Below are 24,355 nucleotides of genomic sequence, written 5' to 3'. Positions count from 1 at the left end.
GTAGAGAAGGATTGTAACCATACACTTGTGGTTTGGAGTTTTTGCCAAATGTCTCCTGTTTTCCCCAAAGAGTTCTGTATTTGGGAACCGTTCAACGTTTTCCCACTTCCCAGTCACACCACTGTCAGTCACCTCAGAATGTTTAATGCTTTGGCATAAGAAACGGGTGAGGTGGCCGCCATTACCTCCGTTCTTGACGTCAGTGAGGGAGTTGCTCCCTCTGGCTGTCTTACGTGAAATAATTCGGCATTTGCACTTCAATTAAAATCCATAGGTACATCTTATTAGATGGTACTAACTCATTCCATGGCCTCTCTTGAGTAAGTGCCAAAAAATTTTATATATGCGTTAATGACAACAAGTGCATTAAAACTAAGATTTCCTTGTCAAACAATTTATATTCAGGGGCTGTGAAGAAAGTACTTCACACATTCGGAGTATCACTTAATCCTGTGTCAGTCTTTTCTGAAGAAGAAATTTAGGTTCAAGATTCTTTCTGCCTTTGAGGGAGAGAAAAATGATATCTGACTAGAATCCTCTTCACTTTTGCGAGCTTTATAAAGCAGTGCCAGGCCTCAGGTACGTACTCAAAAATGGAGCTGAATCAAATTGAATGACACAACCTATATTTACTATATCTCGGAGGGGAGGATGGGAAATATGCCGCCACGCAACACTCAACAGGAAAATAAAATAGGAGAAAAAGTTTTCTTGATTTTATAAAATCAAACTTTTTTCTTCATATTCATTTATTGTTTTACATCTAATACACCTGGGAGCACGGCCGAAGGAGCAGTTACCCTGGTGTTTTGTTCTCCCCTCTGGCCCAGAAAAATATTGTGCTTCTAGCTCAGACAGAGATGCTCCGAGCTGAGTGAACACAGGCAATCATTTCACGTCATCTTTTTCCATTTCCTCCTCTGAAAAGTGGGAATCATATTCTGTGCCCAGAATACCTCCTGGGATCCCCAGCGTATGAACATGCTCTGTGTTATAAGCACTCAATGTAATAATGTAGATGAAAACAAACGCTTTGTGATGCAGGCTTCTTACACAAAGGAGGGATAGTCATCGAGGCAAATGGCAGTTCCCCAGTGGTACAGATGAAGAGTCCGAGTCATAAAAACTGGGCTTCTTAGCCTACGCTGACTGAAGCACAAACAGCACTGTTGTGTGAATTAGAAAAAAACACCCTTTCTGGACAGACACAGCCCTGCAGGTCCATAGATTGGTCAGCAAGTTACCATCTTTGACCAAATAGGAAGAGACATCCCTTCCTCTGTGGACAAAGCCTTGTGTCAGGATTTTAGCCCCACGTACCCATCCCCCAGGCATTCTTGCATCACCAAACTCAACAGTACTGGCTTTAGTCCTTGCTCTGCCTACTCGGATTCTATAACAATTGGATCATCTTTTCTCCTCTGAGCCTCAGTTTCCACCCAAAAAGAAAGATGGAATTGAATTGTGATCTCTATGCTTTAAAAGCTACAAAAATTCTAATGAACTTTTTCATCCTTCTACACAAGGGACCATATAGCACACAGACTGAAATTTCTGACCTTGATTTTTTTTAAAAAGTCATCTGATGACACTCCCTAAATAGTTTGAAAGAAATGATGTATGGTTTGATGTGGAGCAGATTAAAAAATAAATGCTTTAGTATATACACGATGTTCTGGGTGTAAATCAACATGGGTAGCCTGCAAAACAAGAATAACCACCCTGTGTTTTGAGAGAATGGCACAAGATGTGGATCTAATACAAGGACATCTATTGAGGCCTTCACCCACTTTCTGTGGGACTTAATATCAGAATCAGTGCTGAAGTCTTTGCCCCTCCCCGAGTGCCCAGTGCACCTAGGAAGCAGGAACAGCAAGGGGCCAATGACTGTTTGTTGATACCTTGTTGCCAGAAAACAGAAATTAGATCCTTGCCCAGATCCTCCTATCGGCAAATCTGATTGCCAGCAAGCTCTACCCTGTGGGAGAGCAAACAAATAGCAATCTACCTTTTCAAAGTTCTTTTTGCCCTAAAATTGGGTTTAAGATTTTAAAATCACATAAACACATAATGAACTCATTCAACATTCTCAAAATGTTAGCAGAAATAAATTTGGCCATATTCGTGAAGATTTCTAAAATTAGTTTTGTTTTTGTTTTTTATTTTGAGCAAGAGGGAGGACTTTTGAAAACAATCCCATCAAATTATGTCATTTTCAGAGAAGGAAACTAAAGACCAGACAAGGAAAGACAGTAGCTCTGGCTCACACAGCAGGGCACATTTGATAGGGCTGGAGTTATAATCTAATGCTCTTTCCACTTTCCTCTTTCCTGTGATGAAAATGCAACCAGAAAGTTTGGTGGAATATAGATGGCATATAAATCATTATAACTCAATTTTTTTTATTTCAAAGGATGAACGTTCTTACCATTAACCAGAATCTTAAATGGCAAATGATGTTACCCCCGCCCCCCCTGCCCCACTGGCCATCTCTGTGATTTCCCACTGGTTAATAGGTTAGAGCAACCCCAGACCCAGTGAACAATATCTTTGCAGTGTCCTCCTTAGAACTGGGCCCAAGAACCAGGCATTCTCTGGATCAACACCCCTGTTTGCTAACCACTGTCTCTGCTTCTTCAACAGCTGTGTCCTCACCTCTCTTGAAGCCCCAGAATACAAGCAGCCAGCAAAACTAGTCATGGCCCGCCATTGCCTCTAGGTTGTGCCAAAGCTCCTGTGAGATCAAAAAACCATTCTGTAAAGATAAACCAAACATTTGGGAGAAGAAAAATCAATGCCAGATATTAAAATAAGGCTCCCTTTATTGATCAAATGAGACATGAGCATGAATCTGTGTGCTGGATAGCAGCAATGAGGAGGGCCACCAAAACATATGCAGATGAAGATGAAAATCAATTGGAAGTTTATTTTTCATACTTAAATACAAAAACACCCCATTTCACTAGTGGATGTCACTCACAGGAGACCCGGCAATGATGCCCTGATCCAGGTGGTAGTAAAGATTTTCTTACAAAGTTATTGGGGTAAAGAGTCATTCTACTTCAACCTCCATGTGACCTTTCAAAATATACAACTCACAGGACAGTCTTTTCTGGAGCACTGTGGAGGGTGAATCGAAGCTTCCAGTGTAAGTTTATTCCCTGGTGAAAACACCAGAGCCAAAAATGCCACCAAGGCCCTGGAAAGACTGAAGGCCCCTCTGTCTTATGCAGTTATCATCAGAGAAATATTTTTTGCCTGAAGCCTCCATGTCTTTATGCCTGTGATACCTGAGGCAGTGCGGACTCTGCCAGGGGCTCCTTAGTCCCAAAGCTGAGCTGACTCTGGAGGGTCAGAGCTCACGGCCGTCAGCACCATGAGAGGACGGGAATGAAAGGCTAACAGCCAGAGAGGGCTTCTAAGACCAAATCACATGCTAACTAGAACTGGAGGAGGCATGACAGCTGTAGTTTCACCAAGAACAAGCTTATTCTCTCCGTTTGAGTTTTTGGATCTGCAGCAAATTAAGAGTGTGACTGTGAGTGTGTGTGTGTATGTGTGTGTGTGTTGGGTAGCAGTGACTGGGCTTTTATAGATAAACTGATGAAAGACCAAGAAAGAGAACAGGGCATGGTGGCACACGCTTGGGGTCCCAGCCACTCAGGAGGCTGAGATGGGAGGATTGTTCAAGCCTAGGAGTGTGAGAGTGTAATCACACCAGTGAATAGCCACTGCACTCCAGCCTGGGCAGCATAGCAAGACCTCATCTCTAAAAAGATGGGGGAGGGGAAACCCAAGAAAGATAGACTAAGTGAGGCACAGCAAGTATCCTTAGGAAAAGAAGAGAGATCTGATGACTCGTATTAACCCGTTAATTTATACCACGGCTCTGTACAAAAATAAAAAGGTTCTCATAAGATTAACAATTTAAATAAATATTTGATAGAACATTCTTTCTCATTTTATAGCTCATCTTTAGGGTTGATATTCAGTTCATGCTTCCCTTGCTGTTCTTGATCCAGGATTGCAATAACTTCATCGGCCTGTATTCGCTCCTGCAAAAAAGACAATTTACACATTTCTGTTACAAGCATAATACTCAGTCCCAGCAGCAGATGCTTCCCAAACACTTCCTGGCATCCATCTGTACATGGATTGGTGCTAACTCCAGTTAAAAATTAAACCTCATCTTCATCCCCAGACTGGTGCCTTCTCCTGACATGCTATGTCCTAAGCAATTACTCTCTAGGATTCCTCTCCTGCAAAGCAGTATTGTATGTGCAACTGCTTACAACTCTTCGTACTTCATGACCTCATAGACATCTCCAACTCAGTTCAGTGTTCAGACTAAATGCACCATTTTGTTCCCTACAGACCTACTCTGTCCTTTGCATAGTCTCTCTTTCAGTAAAGACCAACGCTGCTTCCCCGTTTGCCTTAAAAGCCTGACCATGGTTTCTTGCATTTGATGCCACCTAGTCCTCTCTGTTCTATCTCTGACTTCGGCCCCTTTCTCTTCAATGCATGTTACTGTTGCCTTAGTGCAGGCCAGGGTTGCCCGGCTTTGGCACTATCGACATTTTAGACTAGATAATTCTTTGTTGTGAGGGGCTGCCCGGTGCATCGTAGGATGTTCCGCAATATCCTTACCTTCTTTACCTGACACAAGTAGCCAATAACACCTCCCCTGAAATCATGACAACCAAAAATGTCTCCAGATTTTGACAAATGTCCCCTAGAGGACAAAACTGCTCCATTTTGAGAGCTGCTGGCTTAAGCTCTCATTATCTCTTAACTCAATTGCTGCTGTCTCCCTGTTCCACTACACACCCCCACATGCTTCTGATGAATCCTGTTCACTTCAGTCTGACCATATCACTTTCCTGCTCACTGCTCACAACCCTTTACTGGGCTCCCATTGCTTGAAGTTCCAGGTCCAATTTTCTCCGTGTGCTTATAAGAAGTTGCCTGATTCAGATGTTTTTCTCTTCTTCAGCCTGATTTTGTCTTGTTCCCTCTTCTTATCTTACACTTCAACTTCCTAACTTACCTCAAGTTCTCTGAACACAACACTCCAAGAATTCCACAGTCTTAGATTAAATGCTTCTCTGGATAATCCCATTATATCTTCCATGTTCTCTTATTTCTCACATCAATCCATCAGCAAGGCCAGTTGGTCTACCTTCAATTGCATTTTAAACCTTTTGCATCTTTTCATCTTCTCTATTCTAATTAGTCTATTACTCTAGTCTAAGCCCACATGTGAACTAAAGCAGTCTTTGTATCCTTTAACTCCCCAGCCTGGGGGAGCAACATGGGGGAACCACAATGAATTCCTACCAGTTAGAATAAAATTCACATTTTCTAACCAGCCTGTAGATTTTGGCCCCTCCTCTGTATCCTCTTTGCATAATACTCTCCCTCTTGTATGCCACGTTCCAGCTTCTCTGGCCTTTTTTGTTTCTTGACCACTCCACACTCCCTCTTTCTCTGGGCCTTTGCAACTTGCCCTCTGCCTGGAATACTCTTCTGCAGACATTTATCTTAGTCAATTTCCTCTTGCCATGTAGGTTGCAATTCACATGTCACTTGTTCAGAGAGGTTCCCAGCTTTCCACCCCCGACTTTACTCTCCAATGAGTTGCCTTATTCCATTATTTATCAAGATCTGAACATCTCTCATGTATTAATTGGTTTTGCTTACTTGTCTATCTCCTACTTCTACTAGAAGATAAGCTCCATGTTGCCAGGGAATCTTATCTTCTTGGTCACTGTCATATTTCCAGTGCTCAGAAAAGCTACAGACATTTGGCAAGGGCTCCATTGTACTTGATGAATAAATATGTAAATGGATGAAGGCTTTCTCTGTCTAAAATGTCACTCCCTAAAAAAAAACTTACTCCTCCTTTAAAGCTTATTTCAAATGTAATCTATACAAGGAAGCCTTTCTTGGTTGCATCTTTTTATCCCCTAAAAAGGGTCTTCAAACTATGGCCCATGGGCTGCCACCGAGGACATTTATCCAGCCCTCCAGGTGTTTTTGCTGCCACCACTGCCTGTCCTGCTTAGCAGCCGACTCGTCCCAGGCCCACAGTGCGCATGTGTGGAATGTGCGCTGCACTCTCCAATGGCCCTCCAACGGTCTGAGTGACAGTGAACTGGGCCTCTGTTGAAAAGTTTGAGGACCCCTGCGCCTAAACCATGTGTTTACTGTTAACAATTCTCACCTAACTTTGCCTTGTTCTTTAATTACGTGGGCCCTGGTGTTATCTCTCCAATTTGACTTCAAGCTCCTTGAAAACAGGGGTTTTGTTTTACCTAGTTTGCATCCTCCACGGGTAGTCTCTAGCACAGTGCTCAGCACAGTAAGTTATAAAAGTCACTATTTTATGACTTCAACACAAAACCTCTTTCATGCAAGAGCTTGTAATTGAAAATGACATTGACATAAAGGCAACTAAAAGGACCAAATACACTAACACCAGAAAACTAAATTGTTGTCATATCTAAGTAAAAAGCCTGAGTGCTACTTTATAAGCGGAGAACAATCTTGATGTTTAACAAATTGGCACACATACAAAGCTTTCACATCTGTTGGCCACAAGAAACTATTACAATCATATCTCTCATGAAGGGAAAGAAATTCAAGAGCTGGAATATATATATATATATATAAATTCTTTTAATATCCTTGCATCCTTCAGAGTTTATATTGCTAAATACTCCTTGAGAATTGAGTGCCTTTAAAATAATCTATAATAAGCATGAGAATCTGCCAGCTCTAATGACTTGTTCATTGGCAAGATTTGTTTGCTCAAGGATTCAAACTAAGAAAAGGCATTTAAGCCAGGGACTCGCAAACTCTGCAGTATGTTAGAATCACCTGGGGAACTTTTAAAACTCCTGGCACCCAGATAATATTGCATATCAATAAAATAAGAATCTCTGAAGGTAGGATCCAGATGTTAGTAGTTTGTAAAGATCTCCAGACGATTCCAATGTGTTGCAAAGCATGTGAATCACAGCATAGGCTAAATTTTTTATTAGTGAAGCGGCTCTGGTCATTTGATATTATTGCCACTAGATGTCACTACTGCCTGAAAACTGGAGAAGTCATCCAGTACTTTTCTGTCAGAGGAGGGGACAGTGGCTTTAATGTTTCCTGATTAGAAAGGAGCAAAGAGAACTTACTTGTGTTAGCTCATTTTGATAGAACAAAACCTTGGAAGAGACAGTTTGGGTAATGAATAATAAAATAGATTCAATGTCTGCTGAATCAAATACTGAAATAGTGAGGCGATTTTTCAACAATTTATTTTCACTGTCTACTCATTTACCTAGGTTCTTTAGTATAAAAACAATGCTTTGAGGGAATGCTGGCATTTTGGAGATGGAAAACACAAGGAAAGAAAGGAATCATAAGTGAAGAGGATTGTTTAGTGCCCCTTGACATTTTCGGAAAGTGAAGAAGATTGTTTAGTGCCCCTTGACGTTTTCAGAACTCTGCTCTGTTGCCTTTGTCAGGGATGTTCTTTCTCTTTCTGTGCCTGGCTGTGGTCTTCTCTTTTAGGCCTGAGCTTACGTTCCTCCATTCCCTGGCTACAAAATGCACACTACTGCTAGGGCCTGCTGGCAGAGTTCCCCAGGCACATAACAGATCTTCTGCAGAGTAATAGGGCATAAGAGGTTTTTTTGTAAAACATATGAAAGAATGCTTAGGGAATAATAAGCAGAAAGCTCTGTGAGTTAGGTTTGATAGTGAAAAGTATATGAGTAAAAAACATTATTTTTAAAGAGTTTCTGATAAAATTAGATTCAATTTAGGGACCTAAAAAGGAAAATTGGCTAGAATGCCATTTCTGATCACAGAATTTCATAGTTTCGTCAACCCTTGGGGCTGGAGAAGACTTTGAAGTTATCCAGTTCAGCCCCAGCTATGATGCTTTGGTTTTGACATCAGCATTCCATGCCAAGAAGTGGCCTGGGTTTGATGGGAGCCATCTAAGCAGTACTTAACAGAACAAACAATTCCACCAAACTGTGGCGACTATTTGCAAGTTATTCCTTATGTGGTGCCCAAATTTTCCTCCCAGGGGCTTCTACCCAAACCCATTGGTCTTAATGCCTGCCTCTGCAGCTTCACAGAGTCCATAACCTATGCCCAAGGGCACCCATATAGATGAGATCATGGTCTCTTATCCAAGATAAGTTTCCTCAGCTACTTCAAACATAATAATAATATTATAATATTTAAATTAATAATCATAATTGTTCCTATTCCCTCATGCTCTTTCACATATTTCCTAAATGATTCAAAGTTCTTTTTAATGATTTACTGAGAAAGCAAGTCAGTCTTCCCTGTGAGCAGTAGCAAGTGATCCTGTTCTCCTGCTGTTACAGTTGTTAATACGCTTAAGACTGATTGGTGACTGCCAAATATCACATTATTTCTGCAAACACCTTCACTGATCAGAACACATCTGACTGAGAATTGCCATTATAATCCTTCTTCTGTTCCTCAGATTCACACTACAGAAATTCGATGAGTGATGGCTGGGCCATGGATCTGATCAGAAAAACCTGCTCTTGCTTAGAAAACAGTGCCAGTGTTAGAAACGAGAAAGTATCCCGTAAAAGGTTTGTCATGATCTCTAATGTCCCTGAAGGGTTACGGAACAATTTAAAGGACTTTTCAGATAAATCAGTTCATGAAGCAAGCTTAATTGGCTTTGTGAGTGGGTCAGGAACTCACCAATTCTCTATACAGCGGGTCCAAGGTAAACCACAGAGCCACAGCACACCTCTGGCCCTTGGTGACCGCCTTCACCCCATGAGGGTTCTCTCCTCCAGACGAGAAGCTGATCATACGCCCACACTTTGGTTTTATGGAGGCCTGAGAAATAAAATTAGACTTTCAATTCTTATATCATAAACATTTCTACAACCCCCTCCCCCCAGCCTTCTATGGAATTATTTGAGTTAAGGATTGAATCAAAGAATAATGGAATCCTGGGGTTGAAGAAGACATAGCTTGTCTCAATTTTCTCATCTGTGCAATAAAAATAAGGTCAAAATAATATCTACCTCAGAAAGTAAGACGTTTCATGTGAAATGTGTGGCAAAGTCCATGCACATAGTTCAATACACGCTATGTTGAAAGCCTGCAGATTCCAAGGCAAATGTTCTCGCTTTCAATTCACTCCTTTAGCTTTAACACTAGCAAAGCATCTGGATACCGGGTAGGTGTACATTCAATATTTGCAAAGTCAAAAAAAAAAAAAAAAGGACATATGGAGTGCTGGGAAAGTTCTATAATTTATCCCAGTAGTGGGTACATGGGTGCACACGCTTTCTAATTCCTAAATTATATATTTATGGTTATATACATTTCACAATACAAAGATTTTGAAAAGTAATCCCATGTGATATTTAATTCCCTTTAAAATATTCCTTCACAGTGGTCATTTTGGCATTGTTTGAATACCTCCAGTGATGAAAACACACTAGCCCAGTGGGTGGCCTATTCCATTACCTCCAAGTGTTTTGAGATGATTGAAACAGGACTTTCAAGCTTGTGCATTGCTCAGGTGGAGCTGTCCACAGTATTTAAGTAGAAAAGTATAGTAAGACTAACAGAAATACTGCTGGGCACATTGAACCAGGGTGTAAGATCACACAAGCAGGTTCTTTAAGTTGAGTGAGCTTAAGCAATTGAATATTAGGGGACTTGATTCTGTGTTAAAAGAAGTGTCTGATGTGAATAAAGTCAATTTTTCTTCCTTGGTAAATATAGAAGCCCCACTCATTCTATGGAAGAGCTTAGAAACATGAAGTAAAAGCGGAAAAGTAATACTAGCCTTTTTATTGTGATAAGATAGGCCCTTTCTAACTAGCTATTTTTGAATTGACTTGAGTTGATACATGCCCATTAGAAGAACCTTTGGTTTCTTTGTGCATGAAGTGAGACGGCTGTTTTTCAACTGCTAGCTTCAGGAGGAATATTTGAAAAATTTCCTGAAGTCCTTGGATGATAATAACATACATAGTCCCCAACTATATGACTACATGTGGAAGGTCAAAGGTAGGTGAAGGAGTCAAAAAGTCAAAAACCCAGGTGTGTGCATATATGCCTATGCATGCATATGTATGTGGGTATTTGTGTTCCTATATGTGTCTGCGTGTGTGCCTATGTGTACATATGTGTGCATGTACGTGTATTGTGTGTGAATGTTAAAAGAAAGAGCAGAAAAAAAGCAGTCAGTGTCTTGATACTCTCCTATTCACAATAACTGAAAAATAAGTTTTCTTTGCTACAGTCTTTTCTTTTCTTTTCTTTTCTTTTCTTATCTTTTCTTTTCTTTTCTTTTTTCTTTTCTTTTCTTGAGACAGAGTCTCACTCTATTGCCCGGGCTAGAATGCCATGGTGTCAGCCTAGCTCATAGCAAACTCAAACTCCTAGGCTCAAGTGATCCTCCTGCTTCAGCCTTCTGAGTAGCTGGGACTACAGGCATGTGCCACCATGCCCACTAAATTTTTCTATTTTTTTTTTTTTTTTAGTTGTTTGGCTAATTTTTTTTCTATTTTTAGTAGAGATGGGGTCTTGCTCTTGCTCAGGCTGGTCTCGAACTCCTGAGCTCAAGCAATCCTCCCACGTTGGCCTCCCAGAGTGCTAGGATGACAGGTGTGAGCAACGCTAGAGTCGCTTTTCTTAAACATCTTTATCCAGGCAACTTTTCTGATGTAAATCTAGAGAATTAACTAGTTACCAGTGTCCTCAGTATCAATCTGATTCTGTTTATCTGGAGAAGGAACTTGTACATTTCCACAAAGAAACAGAAAAATAAGTGACCTTTAAAATGTATGAAGTAGGATAGAGAAGTCTTCCTAGTAAATGTCCTTGGGATCTAGAATTTCAGGTTTTCTGGGCTGCCTGCTACCTGGTGCTGTTCAGGAGGAACTCAACCACACGGCTGCCAGTGCCTCTGTGCGACCACCAAGTCTTGGTAACATCTTACAGTATTGCAGAAAGGGTGTGGGAACAATTTAATGTTTTCTCTCTAATGGAGTTAGAAGAACTGAAAATATCTTTAAACATTAAGAACTTTGGGAAAATTTAAGACAAAAAAAAAAAGCTATCAACTGCCTGAAGCAATTAGAATTGATTATAGGTCTGTGGGTTCGAAAGGATCTCTAAGACTAATTTCATCAAACAGGGAGTATCCACCCGTTATATGCCAGGTATGTGGAAGAATAAACACATATTAGCGAACCTGTCTCTATTTGTGACATTATTTCTACAGGAACATATATTCTCAAGTTTAAATAAATGATTGTAAACATACTTTGCAAACACATCCCCATTCATACGGAACTTAATTTTTCATGAAGCACACGGGACTCATTAAATTTTATCTTCTTCAAATTTGTCTGGAGAAGCCAAAATCCCTTAATTCTCATGTCTCACAAATAAATACTACTGTTAAAAATAACCCATGTATCTTCTATGCATACTATCTTCTAAGTGTGATTTTTTTTTTTTTTTTTTTTTTTTTTGAGACAGAGTCTCACTTTTGTTGCCCTGGCTAGAGTGAGTGCCGTGGCGTCAGCGTAGCTCACAGCAACCTCAAACTCCTGGGCTCAAGCAATCCTGCTGCCTCAGCCTCCCAAGTAGCTGGGACTACATGCATGCGCCACCATGCCCGGCTAATTTTTTGTATATATATTTTTAGTTGGTCAATTAATTTCTTTCTATTTTTAGTAGAGACGGGGTCTCGCTCAGGATGGTTTCGAACTCCCAACCTCGAGCAATCCGCCCGCCTCGACCTCCCAGAGTGCTAGGATTACAGGCGTGAGCCACCGCGCCCGGCCTAAGTGTGATTTTTACAATTCCTTTTACTTTCCATCTAACTGATTAAGACTCAGAGAAACATTTGTATTACACTTGCCTTGAATAAATGCAAACATTCAGCCACCAGACTTTTCCCAAAGCAAAGGACTTAGAAGACTTTACTTTCTTGTGTGGCCCCAAGTTAGACCATTCCCCTGCTCCGTTCATCCCTCCACAGCCAAAGAAGGGAAGCCAACACAGAAAACTACCCATTGCCCTTTGCTATTGGCACTGGAATACATTTCCTATGGGAAAGAGGTAAGAACTGACTTACCTCAGAATTTTAGTTATCTATAAAATTCCCTTAAAACTCTATAGTATGCATTAATATAAAGTATAACTGATTTGGGAAAATAAATATTCTCAAATTAAAGCTCTTGTATTAAAAATTGTTTAAATCAGTTTCTCCTTTACATTTTTCCAGAGTGAGCTAGATTCAATGTTTTTTAAATAGTTACATGTTTTTCTTAAAATTATAAACTCAAAAATGGAAATATTATCTGCTTTCACATCTTTAAAAAGCAGAATTCCAGTTAGCGTACATTCAACAATTAATGAAACTGAGGCCATCACTTGCTTTTAAATATATGCATTTCCAAATATAGCCACTAGATGGAGGCAAAGCAAGGAAATCTTTTCAACCACCTGTCTGATTTTCTTTACTTTTTTTTTTTTTCTTTCAGCATATTATGGGGGTACAAATGTTTAGGTTACGTATATTTCCCTTGCCCCACCTGAGCCAGAGCTTCAAAGCGTGTCCATCCCCCAGACGGTGCACACTGCACCCATTAGGTGTGTATATACCCATCCCCTCAGCCCCCCTCCCATCTGCCTGACATCCTATGAATGTTATTGCTATGTATGCACTTAAGTGTTGATCAGTTAATACCAATTTGATGGTAAGTACATGTGGTGCTTGTTTTTCTATTCTTGGGATACTTCACTTAGTAGAATGGGTTCCAGCTCTACCCAGGATAATAAAAGAGGTGCTCTTGTATTGATTTTTGTGGTTGAATAGAACTCCATGGTATACATTTACCACATTTTATTAATCCACTCATGTATTGATGAACACTTGGTTTTTCTTTTAAACTGTGATATTGCAGCATTTTTATACCTCAGTTTCATCTTAGCAGAGCTCAGAAATCAAATTCTTTCTACATACAAGCTCCTCCAGAGGTGAAAATCTTGCGTAGGGATTTTAAACTCCAACCCAGGTCATCAATCTTGATTTAATTTCCCAGATTATGAAGTATTAAAATACTACCATATCAATATTTAAGCTCTTCCCCAAAAGTGAGATATCATGACCATTTAAACATACATTAATGTATTAGATTGCATTTTTCTTAATTATAACGATGTTTCCAGACAATTTTAACCAGAATCCCCATAGGAATCACCTTTAAACTCAGTAATACATAGTTTTTAATATTACCTGCTTATGTCTCAGTAGTGTTTCATGAGTATTTGTGTGTTGGAATGATACAAGTTTTTCCACTGAGAAAAGCATGCAAGCTATGAGGAGAAAAGCATAAAATTCAGGAAAAGTTTTGGAAATAGCTTATATAGTGCCAAAACTTTGAAGTTTATCACATACATATCCCACGATTTAAATTTTGTATGGTGGAAAAAGATACCTCATAATCTAAAATTTGATTATTTCTTCAATTGGAAAACCTGTTTTCTGCCAGTGTGTGTGTTCTTTGGCTTAAAGACAAAAGGATGCTAACTAGATGGTCTTTAAGTGCTAAATAGGCTGTTTTTCTAAAGGCACTGGGTTGCTTAGGAAGATAGTGATTGAATATAACTTTTGATTTACCTATTTGTGTGCGTGTATGTGTATCAGTTGTCAAGTACAGGTATATACATATATGTCTATCTGTATATATACACACATACATACACACATATGTGTGTATATGCACACATATGATAATTTTGGTAACTAGGTATCTGAAGCCAATGATCAACCCAACTATGTAGAATACCAGGTCACTTGAAAGCCATTCTGTAGAATCATTTGACGTATCTAGACTTGGATGACTTAAGGAACCAATGTTTTATGTTTCCATTATATTATTTGACAAAGAATCAGAAGACCTATGTGTTGGTTCCAAGTCTAACATTAACTAGCTACATGATCATGATCAAATGCATAATATCTCTAGTCTTTAATTTACCCATCCTAGTGATGGACTAGAAAAATTTTATGGATGTTTCCATTTCCAACAGTTATGATCTATAGATTTACTGGGAATCTCTCTACCTGCTGAATTTTTGAGCTCAGAAGTATCTGACATACAACAGTCTGTGAGTCCTTAGAAAAGTGGCAGAGATAAAGAGTACTAAATAAATTTGCAGGATTGGTTTACTTACAGTCACGGTCTTAGCATCCATCTCAGTGAATATGAATTCTCCTCCTTCAAAGTCATCATTCATATACAGGAGAGCACTATGAGAAGAAAGGGAAAACCATTTGTACATGTGTGTGCTTACAACAGCATGGTCATAGAATACTGAAGACTGGTGATGTGCTGACCAGACTGTTTAGTAAGTGTCCTTTGAGCTAGACATCAAAATAATTGGCCCTTTAAACTCTTGAAGAGAAAATCAGATATAGTTTGAGTTATACCCCTAAAGTATTTATTTATTTCACTTACATTAAAATTTGAATCATATTTCAAAGCTCATCTTACATTTCACTTCCTCCACAGAAAATCTAACTAGATTTACTTTAATCTAGCTCTCTGAACCTGTCCACACTACATATAACTCTTGTACTCACTTATATAACAGCAACTCTAAAAGATGTATCTTTTTTCCTTAACAAGCTGGATCTAGCTAAGTCTTACAGGTAAAAGATGCTCAAATAAGTGTTTCTGAATAGAGCACCATGTAGTAATAATTAACACACAGTTCCATACATGGTGACTAAAACTCCTGACTCTTTACACACTAAAATATCTTTCAATAAGATAAAACATTATTTTCTCCTGAGTTTTTGTTTGTTATTTATAAAATGTACACAAAATTCTCCATGGGTATGAATAATAGATAAGCAAGGTGATAAGATACCTATATGTATTGAGATGCCATGCCCTTGTAGTCTCAGACTGAGATACACATACCACAAAGATTATGTTTCAGTGACCCCTAAGTAATTTAAAAAATAAATTTTACTTTTTATATCAAAACAAAATGGACAAGCAGTGTAGGATGTAGCATATGCCTGATTTTTAACATAAAAATGAAATGATAATATCACTTCTCAGTTATGGCAGCTGCTTCAGTGGATTACTTGAGAATCCCTGCTTCACAGAGATGAACATGACGACAAGCAAAAGAGAGCAGCTTTCCAGTTTCCAGTTTCCTTGGGTTTTGATAACTGTTGGGTAAAACCTTGTTTTTGAGCAGCTGCTCGCTGTACCTATAGTCTCGAAATGTGTAGGCGGGAGGCTCCTTCCAGCATTCATTGGCCTCTGGATCCAACAGGCAATTGTCAGCATGGATGGGATGACTGAGGTCATTTCTTCTATCCTGTTGACCTGCCATAAAAGGGTACAAAGAAGAATGAGAGATAAAGTGCAGTAACTTCCAACAAAAAAAACCTGACAATCTGCCAGTCTTCTATTCCTGGTGTCGTTTGCAAATGTAGAGAGACAGAAGACTGAATACGAGAAAGAACAGTGGACAACCAGTCAAGAGACTCTGTCTGTTTTGATATGAACTTGATGTGAAACCTTGGGCAAGTCATACCTGTCTCTTCAGCTATAAAAATTCTCTAATATATTAATTCTCTAATATATTAATACATTTACAATTTTCATGCATTTCATGGGTTGTACTTCACGTGGGTAACAAAAGGATAAAGATGAAATAAAAAAGATTTTGATTCAGCTGCAATTTAACAAGTATAAAAGTCTACTCCTGTGACATTATCCTTCCCTTCCTATTCAGATGGGTGGAAGAGAAGACATAAAGAAGGAACAATGATGAGCAGAGACTGTAGCGGTCTCTGCCTTTTTGAGAACATTTCTTTCAATAACCCTTTCATCTTCTATGTTTCCACTCAGTGCTTGTGGAATAGAGGCCACTGTAATTTTCCTGTTCCTCATTCCCCCAAAAGGGAAACCTACAGCAGAAAAGCATTTTTTTTTCTGCATGACTTCACCAATTAGGAAAAATTAATTTCAAATGGAAAACATACAGTCTTTTGGAACTTTAGAGAACCAAAAAGCAGAAAAAGAAGGGTGGGGAAAATAAGAGTCCGTAAGCTTCTTTTGCTTTAGAAATGTAGAACTCGTCTAAAATGCAATAGAGCTTTGTTTTGCATTATTTTATTTCCCACTGCATTGTGAGTTAAAGGGAATAAGTTCAGACTTTGTAATCTCACCAGACAGGGCTGTTCGGCAGACCATGTGTGTATAGGAAAAATACAGGGTTGAGTTCAGCATAAAATAGGATTCTACAATTTTTCTCGCCTTCTCACTAATGTCATAGAACAGACGGGCACTCTTCAGTGGGACTCGGCCTTCGTAACCAAACTGAAACAAAAAAAAAAAGAACATGAGAAACCATTGAGTTGATTGGAGGACTTGAGAAAAGCAGGCACTAGGTGTCATTAAGGCAGCATAAGATCATCTTTGTGTTGACTAAGGGAATCAGGGCAATACTACTACATGCTTCTGGATTTTGGTTAGGCCAATAAGCCTTTAGAATAAGGTCTTCCCATCACAGAGGGAAAGCTAAAAGCTAATTGCTCCTTCTTCTCTTCTATCACAGTATGTTTGTTCTACATTCCTCTCTAACAACCCTTCTTGCAGCAGAGGATAATTACTTGTTTGGGTATATTTGCACTATTAGATCATGAGCTCCTTAAGGACAGAGGTTGTATGTTTTTGGCCAGGTACAGATTTAGGAAATGTAAATTTTGATAAATTGATGGCTGAATGAAGAAATGATTAAAAACAATGAAGGTTTCATTCATTTTTTTCTGACAACTGTCCTGATATGTATATATTATAAACTTTTCTCTTTCCTGTATCTAACATTTACAGAAGCCCTGGATTGACACAAAAAAACCCAAACCCTAAAGAAGTGAAGACTTTACTTTGAGCGCTTTCAAGACAGTTGCCCCTTCAAACTTCTCATTGGGTGTATGGGGTGAAGTTTTCCCTCTGTATCCATCTCCAACAAGCATGATTCCCTAGAAGCAAATACAAGAAGATATTGTATCAATGATAACTATGAATTCAATGAGTTTCTCTTTCTTCTTTGACTACCAGAAAGCTGAAAACTATACTCAATACCCACAATCATCCCATTTTATTCCAGGATCCTGATATAATTATTTAATCCAATGAAAAAAGATAAATATTTTTTTAATTATTTCAGAATATTATGGGGGTATAAACATTTTGGTTACAAGTAATGCCTTTGCTTTACCCAACCCAAGGCTAGAGGCATGCCCTTCCCCCATACAGTGCACTCTGTCTTCATTAGTTGTGAGTTTACCCCCCCTTACCCTCACATGACCAATACCCAATAAATATTACTACCATGTGAGCACCTTAGTGTTGATCAATTAATAACAATTTTTTTGGCGAGTACATGTGGTACTTATTTTTCCATTCTTGTGATAACTCACTTTGAAGGATGGGCTCAAGTTTTATTCAGGATAATGTAAGAGGTGCTAAAGCACCATTGTTTTTGTAGTTGAGTAGTATTCCATAGTATTCATAAACCATATTTTATTAATCCACTCATGTATTGATGGACACTTGGGTTGTTTCCACATTTTTGCAATGTGAAAAAATATATCTTTTTTTATCTTCACTCTACATTTTTATTATAAAATATTGTCATATTTTATGGAAATAAATAGAATGTAAATGATTGATATACTGGTTAATTATTGATTAAAATAAAAACTTTTCCCAGTGACTTTATATGATAGGCAGGGAATGTGCCTGTCATCCTAGGAATTAAGCCATTAGCTATTGCAGATCCCACCTGGAAAAACTAAAAGCATCCCGACACAAAGGCTATGGAAGTGCTTCCATGACAATCAATGTCCTTCTCCTAAATAAAGTGAGATTTCAGATCTTGTTCCCTGACTCCAGATGAGACCAGGACCAAAGCACCTCCAGGCCACCCTCATCTGGCTTCCTTCCCGCTCCAAGTACTCACACTGGCCACACTGTGGAGCTCCCGGCACTGTTCTTCCGACAGGACGTTATCCAGGAGAACCCGCTGAGTCCCATTCAGCTGCTCTGAGTTGTACACAAACGTGATGTTCTCGTAGAGCAGAGGACCACCTGAAAGGTCACAGCACATTGTCTTCCCTGTTACCTCTGTCCCCAAGGAGGGAAGCACAAGTACCCAACAGCTTTCAATGTACCATTTGACAGAGTCAATTTCCTCATCAATATTTAGGAATGCAAAGACACATCACAAATTAGGAAGCTTGACAAACATATTAGGGATTCAGGAAAAAGACATGTGGTTGACTACCAGGTTTCTCCATAAAGTCATAAGACTTTTTATATTCACATGGTATTTTGGGATGGATAAACTAGTTTTACATTTGATTCCAATGATGATCCTGAAAAGTAGACTGGGCATCTCATAGGATTCTCCTCTGAGAAGACTTACCCCTCTCTGCAGTCTCTTATTTATACCTGTTACAACATCACGGGCAACTATTTGATTAGATGTTTGTGTTTCCAAGGCATGAAGCACACATCTCAGTTTCACTAGTACCTAGAGTGATGCTTTCACCAGATAATTCAGGTAGTCACATGCAAGTCACTTGACTCCTTCTCAGTCTTCTTCCTACTGCTTAACTGACTATAAGTGGTCTTGCTTTTAGAGTATTTTTCTCTGCATAGGAGGAATACTTTATGTTCTTTTTTCTGCACAGGAGGGTTTCCTGTAGGCACCAGCTCTCTGCCTGGAGAAAGCCTGAAAAATCAGCTTTACAAAATTAGCCCGATATAGGCTCTTCAGAGGGTGGTGCTTTGGGATCACATTTTAAGTTGTGAAATTATAAAATCCCGACCTGACAAAGCCCTTTCCTCATAGAGTAGAACTGAAGGACAAAGCCTCAGATGTTGAGGAAATCTTCAGGTGTAGCAGAGTGCAAACATCTTAAACCAGAAAACTGAACAGAAAAGAAAACAGTGCTTTCTTTACTCTTTATAATACTCCTAAGGGTCCTAATATGCACTTGTCCGTAGCAAAAGTTCACCAAAAAAGGACTAGGAGTGAGAAAGGCACACAACTCCTCCCTCCCCACACTTAGTCTACCAAAGGTCACCAACATGTTGGTCTGAAACACATCTGTTAGGAAGAAGAGACAAATGAAACTGATGTCTGCTTTATCTCTATGCAATGGATTAGTTAACCTCAGGAAGAGCACTAAGTATTTAGTCTAGTTAGGAAAAAAGATTCACTACACATATATTTAAAGATTTCCCACACATATATTTAAAAAAACAACCAATTACCCATCCACTAACCAAAAAAAGAAAAAAAAAGGAAAAAGTAAACCCTGTCATTCAAAAAGCAAGTCAATCAGCCTACAGCTGACTGACTAGTAGCACACCAGACAGAGAAAATCATTAAAAGGAAAATAAAAATGTAGTCCAATAAGTTGTGGTTCCTGGGGCCTGATTTGATGGCTTCAGCCAATTTTTAACCACAGCTCAAGAAGGTTTAGTTAAACAACTTAGTTCTTCTCTCATTCATAAAGTATGTGTCTGGCTCTGACTCACCAGTGGTGACAAAGAGGGCTCATCTAGAAAAGTACTCCTTTGTGCTCACTGCCTGTAGCTCATGGCAATAAGAACCATTTTACCAAAAATATCATAACACTACAAAAGGTATGATGGGGGTGTGCAGACTTACAAGCCCTTTCCAGTTTACAAAAAACTTTTCATGGTTACCATCCCAAAAAAGTTATCATTCTTCTTTTACAGATAAACATTGCAGGGCCCAGAAAGATTGAGTCTCTAGTTCTTCTTTACTGTGGAGCACATCAGACTAAGAAAATTCCAAAAACTAAATCTCCCGATTCCAAGTTCAGTGTTATTTCTGCTATACTCCGACTGACTGTGGAACCATTATGAAGCATGACTTTTGGAGAACTGGTGGTTTGAGAGGAGAATGGACAAGTGAGAGAAATATTTTTAGTAAGCTACCATGCATGGTCCATTGACTAGCGTCTGTGTGGGATGTAGCCTGGGTCACTCCCATCTTAGTGCTTAGGAGCTGTCTGGTATGAATACTATAATAATAAACAGTGTGAGGTGACCACAGAAGATGACAATCTCTTTGTGGAAGATGAGAAAAGCTGAAATAAACTTTATTTTGTGACGCATGTGTGCTTGTCTCCCTGACATCTTAGTCTCAGCGAGACTAAGATTTGAAAGCATTTTCTGGTGAGAATCTGGCTTTGTTCTACCACTGTTCTTAATTTAGATCCTATTTATAGCTCTGATGACTGGACAGAAGTCCTTCCAGTTGTACTGAAATAAGAAATATGTTTGGTTTTTGTCCCTGGTTCCTGTCACGGAATCCCTATAAAACCTTGACATTTCTTGGGTGATAGGAGTGTCTTTTGCTATTTATAATGGGCCTATTTTGATCATACCTAAGTTTATGCTAATGAGGTGACTTAAGGTCCCTAAGTAGATCCAAGATCACGCTGGTCACCAGAAAGTCCAAGTGAGTAGAGAAGTAAAACTTTCTGCCCCCCCCCCCATAGACCTCTGGGTGTGGAGTTGCGCTGGGGGCTAGAGATTTAAGTTCTACAAAAACTCTTAAACAACCAGATTTGATGAGGTTCCAGGTTGCTGCACATGTGTAGATGCTGGGAAGGTGGTTTGCCTTGGGAGGACATAGAAGCCCAGACCCCATACATGGACATATGTGCCTCTTCATTTGGGATTTAATCTGTATCTTTTATAATATTCTGGATAAAAAAGTGGTAAATTTAAGTGTATTTCTGAGTTATTTGAACTATTCCGAGGAGGAGGTTGTGGGAACTCAGGTTTGTATCCAGTGGGTCAGGAGGTTGGTCCGAAGTATAGGTGACAAGTTATATTTGCAATTGGCTTCTGTAGTGGGGGCAGTCTCATGGGGCTGAGCCCTTAACCTGTGAGACATGACACTAATTTCCTGGTAGATAGTGTCAGAATTGAATTGAATTGAATTATTTGACTCCCAGTGGGTGTCTGTTGGAGAATTGCTTGGTGTGTGGAGAAACCCTCCCTACACTATCTAGCCACAGAAGTTTCTGTAGCGAGTGTGAGAGTATAGCAGGTAAAAATGATCTGTTTTTTTCCTTTAGACTGGTAGGTTCTCAGGGAACATCCTAAGATTGATTAGTCAATTCAACTAAGAAAATTCTGCAGAAATGGTACATTTTGGTAACCCAGTCAATCATAACCATTATTTGTCATGTATAGTCTTCTGTTCTCCTCTTCCCATTAGCCTTCCCAGTCAGTTGCTAGACATCAGATTCCCTGGTAGCCAGGAAAAAAAAAAAAGCTTTGAAATTTGGCAACTGCCCTGGAGTTTCCCAAACATTACAGCAAAGTGCTGGCTTATTGGCATGAACTTCCTGGGTGATTTCTCAGCTCAAAAAGCAACATGAACTCTGGCTGACCAAGGCTCTCTGGCACTTGTAAAATAGCTTAGGCTTTGTGGCTACAAACTGAGGTCCAGGTCAAATTAGATGAGCATATTATCCTGTTTACTGCTTCAAACTGACTTGGAAGCTAAGGAAGGAAATAGATGGGAAATGTAAGAGCTGTAGAGAGCCAAAAGTTTTCAAATCAGCTAGAGGAATGTGCTGACAAAGTCTCTTGGGGAATAAAAATGCTGCACTTCTTCTCAATGTGGATGTTTGAAAGCTTCTTTTTATGTTGCAATGATTTAATCAATAAAGTATATATTTACATATCTAGATACTTCTATGTCCCATGCAGCAAGCAAAGAGCAAATGGGATTCCAAAAGTCTAGGTTCAAATGCATGCTTAACCTGTTATGAGCTATGAGATTTTTGGAGAAGTCACTAAATCTTCTTACATAAGATGCTACTTGCATTAAAATAGTGTGTAAAATTGCTGGAAAATTGTAACAACATACAGAAATAATAACTGCTAATAATTACCACTGCTGTTGGTACTACCATTGCTAATAGTTTATTATTATAAGAATGTTTGGCTTCATTTAAAAACAATTTTTGGCAATGTTCCACCTATATCTCCACAACTTTTGATCTTAAGTCTGTAGGCGCATGATGTTCTGCTTGCTCCCTCTTTGTGCCTTTGCTCTGTTTGTTTTACTCTAGAATGGCTTCCTTCATAGCCTGTTGATTTCCATCTTTATTCTACTTTCTCTTAAAGCCCTACTCAGATCTACGCTATTAGGTTAGTTAACCTTAGCATCTATCTTATGTGACCTATCTCCTCCACAAGTTCCTCTGCGATATAGTCTGTCCCACACTATCTAGGACTCACTATGTGACAGAAGGAAGTCTTGTGACCTTGCAAAGCCTCAGGTATTCTGAGAATGGAGATGACCAAGCAGTCTCTGCCTAACTAACAGTATTCCTTAGAAAACAGATGAGTGAGTGAATTTGGAAGTACTTTTGTTGGAAACAAAAGGTAACAATATACAAATCTGAGACATTCTTGTTTTTAAGCTTTGCTTTCAGACTGTTATGAATTATAGTGCTTAGTCCTATTTTTATTTTCCAAAGAAAGTAAATTCTTCCTTGATCTGGGTAGGAACTGGTCAAGCTCTCTCCTCCCCTTCCTTTCCTTTATAGAGTTAAAGTGCACTAGTACTTACCTTCTCTCAGGTCTCGATCTATCTTGGGTGATAACTTTTTTCCCATTGATAATCCATGAACTTCTGTCCCCTCCACATTCACTCCTGAAGGGACCCTGCCCATTCAAAAAAATTGAAATGGCAATTTCACATTGAATAAAGATATTCAAAGGCAAATAATCTTTTATCTAAGTAGCCTGTGATTATACATTGTATATTTTTACTGTACATAAGTCCCCCCATCTTTTAAGATCAAATGTCACTGCCTCTGAAGTTCTCTATTTCCTCAGTGAGTATGCTCTATTTCACTCCTCTAAATCTTCTTAACAACCTTTGCTACAGTTAGTTATATCCATAACTTAACCCCCTTCACATTAGATTTTATTGCCAAAAGAGCAGGACAAAAATTTTCATGTGAATCTCTATACTGCTCAGAGTATCTTATGCTGCCTTGAACATGGACTGCATCATGAACAATGGTTGAACTGAAATAAATTACATTTTAATGTAATGGTTTTTGACTATTCTGAGAAAGGAGATATGGGTTTGTGTCAAATTTTGCAAACACACAAATGATAGCAGGCTGTCATTTTCAACAGGTACAGATTTAATAAATCCAAATGTGCATATACATTTTTTGGATCTCTTATAATCATTTTAGGCCACTCAAGAGTTGAGTCCTTGAAGCATAGTGAAAGACCTCAAGATCCTGAATAAGAAGATCTGGATTTGTCATTTCCTTGTGGTAGGATGCTAAGCAAGTCCCTTGCCTTGTCAGGGCTTCATTTTCATAATTTGAAAATAGTCTGGACCATGTGATCTCAAACATATAATTCAGATATTTTATGAATTTGAGTTCTTCAAAACATGTAAATTGACTTCTATCATTTAGAAAAGGAGTTCTCTTCATTTCTGATTCAGTAGTGACACCTAATACTTCACTTTGCAGTAAAACTTTCTGAACTTCTTAATTTCAAATAAATACAGTAAGGGAATTTACCAGCAAAAGGAGCATTTTATAGTTTCTATTAATAAATCAAAAATAGCATCCAACTTACTTAGATGTGCAAACACAGAATGTTAGCACTCAAATATCACCTGATTCAACCTCTTCTTTTCAGGAAAAAACATGAGATCCAGAGAGAAGAAGATACATCACTCAATGTCACACAAAAGTGACAAGAAGAGCTGGGACCAGGATGTAGAGCTCCTAGTTCAAAGCTCAGAACTCTTCCATTAATAATTATATTTTCTTGACTATTTCACAGAGTTAAGCTCCTTATAATAGGTTATGACTCTAAGCATTACTTCTCATTAAGAATAAACAGTTTGTGTTCTAAGTGCAGGACTTACCGATTCTCATCATGTCGTCCTCCATATCTGATCCAATAATTCTGTTTTAAATTAAAAAGAAAACACTAATTTTGTCACTAAAAATCATTTACAGAAATAAGGTAAAATAAAATAAAATATATGCAAAACTTTCAAACGACCTGAAATATTAGGAAACTTGCATATCATATAAAAATACAATATATTTTTATTTAAAAAATTAATAAAAAGGAATCCTAAAGTTGATGCAAGTTTGACAAAGAAAACATAGAGCACAAATGGGTTAAAAAATAAT

General features: G+C 38.7%; 1 protein-coding gene across 1 annotated transcript in view; it reads right to left on the bottom strand.

Annotated features, from left to right (window-relative positions):
* Window positions 1-2,804: 2,804 nt before the first annotated feature.
* Window positions 2,805-24,355, bottom strand: part of P3H2 (prolyl 3-hydroxylase 2) — a 149,150-nt gene continuing 127,599 nt past the window's right edge. The window contains exons 7-15 of the mRNA XM_012745194.2: window positions 24,082-24,122; window positions 22,750-22,844; window positions 18,079-18,206; window positions 17,000-17,095; window positions 16,283-16,433; window positions 15,317-15,434; window positions 14,266-14,341; window positions 8,752-8,892; window positions 2,805-4,055 (exon numbers count right to left, since the gene is read on the bottom strand). Of these exons, the coding sequence (XP_012600648.2) occupies window positions 3,963-4,055; window positions 8,752-8,892; window positions 14,266-14,341; window positions 15,317-15,434; window positions 16,283-16,433; window positions 17,000-17,095; window positions 18,079-18,206; window positions 22,750-22,844; window positions 24,082-24,122 (939 nt within the window). The 3' untranslated portion in view covers window positions 2,805-3,962. The remainder of the gene's footprint in view (window positions 4,056-8,751; window positions 8,893-14,265; window positions 14,342-15,316; window positions 15,435-16,282; window positions 16,434-16,999; window positions 17,096-18,078; window positions 18,207-22,749; window positions 22,845-24,081; window positions 24,123-24,355) is intronic.

This window comes from Microcebus murinus, chromosome 1 (assembly GCF_040939455.1).
Source record: "Microcebus murinus isolate Inina chromosome 1, M.murinus_Inina_mat1.0, whole genome shotgun sequence".
In the NCBI taxonomy this organism is placed as follows: Eukaryota; Metazoa; Chordata; class Mammalia; order Primates; family Cheirogaleidae; genus Microcebus; species Microcebus murinus.
Note: the sequence above shows the minus strand (reverse complement) of the source record. Positions and strands in the feature narration are given on the sequence as shown.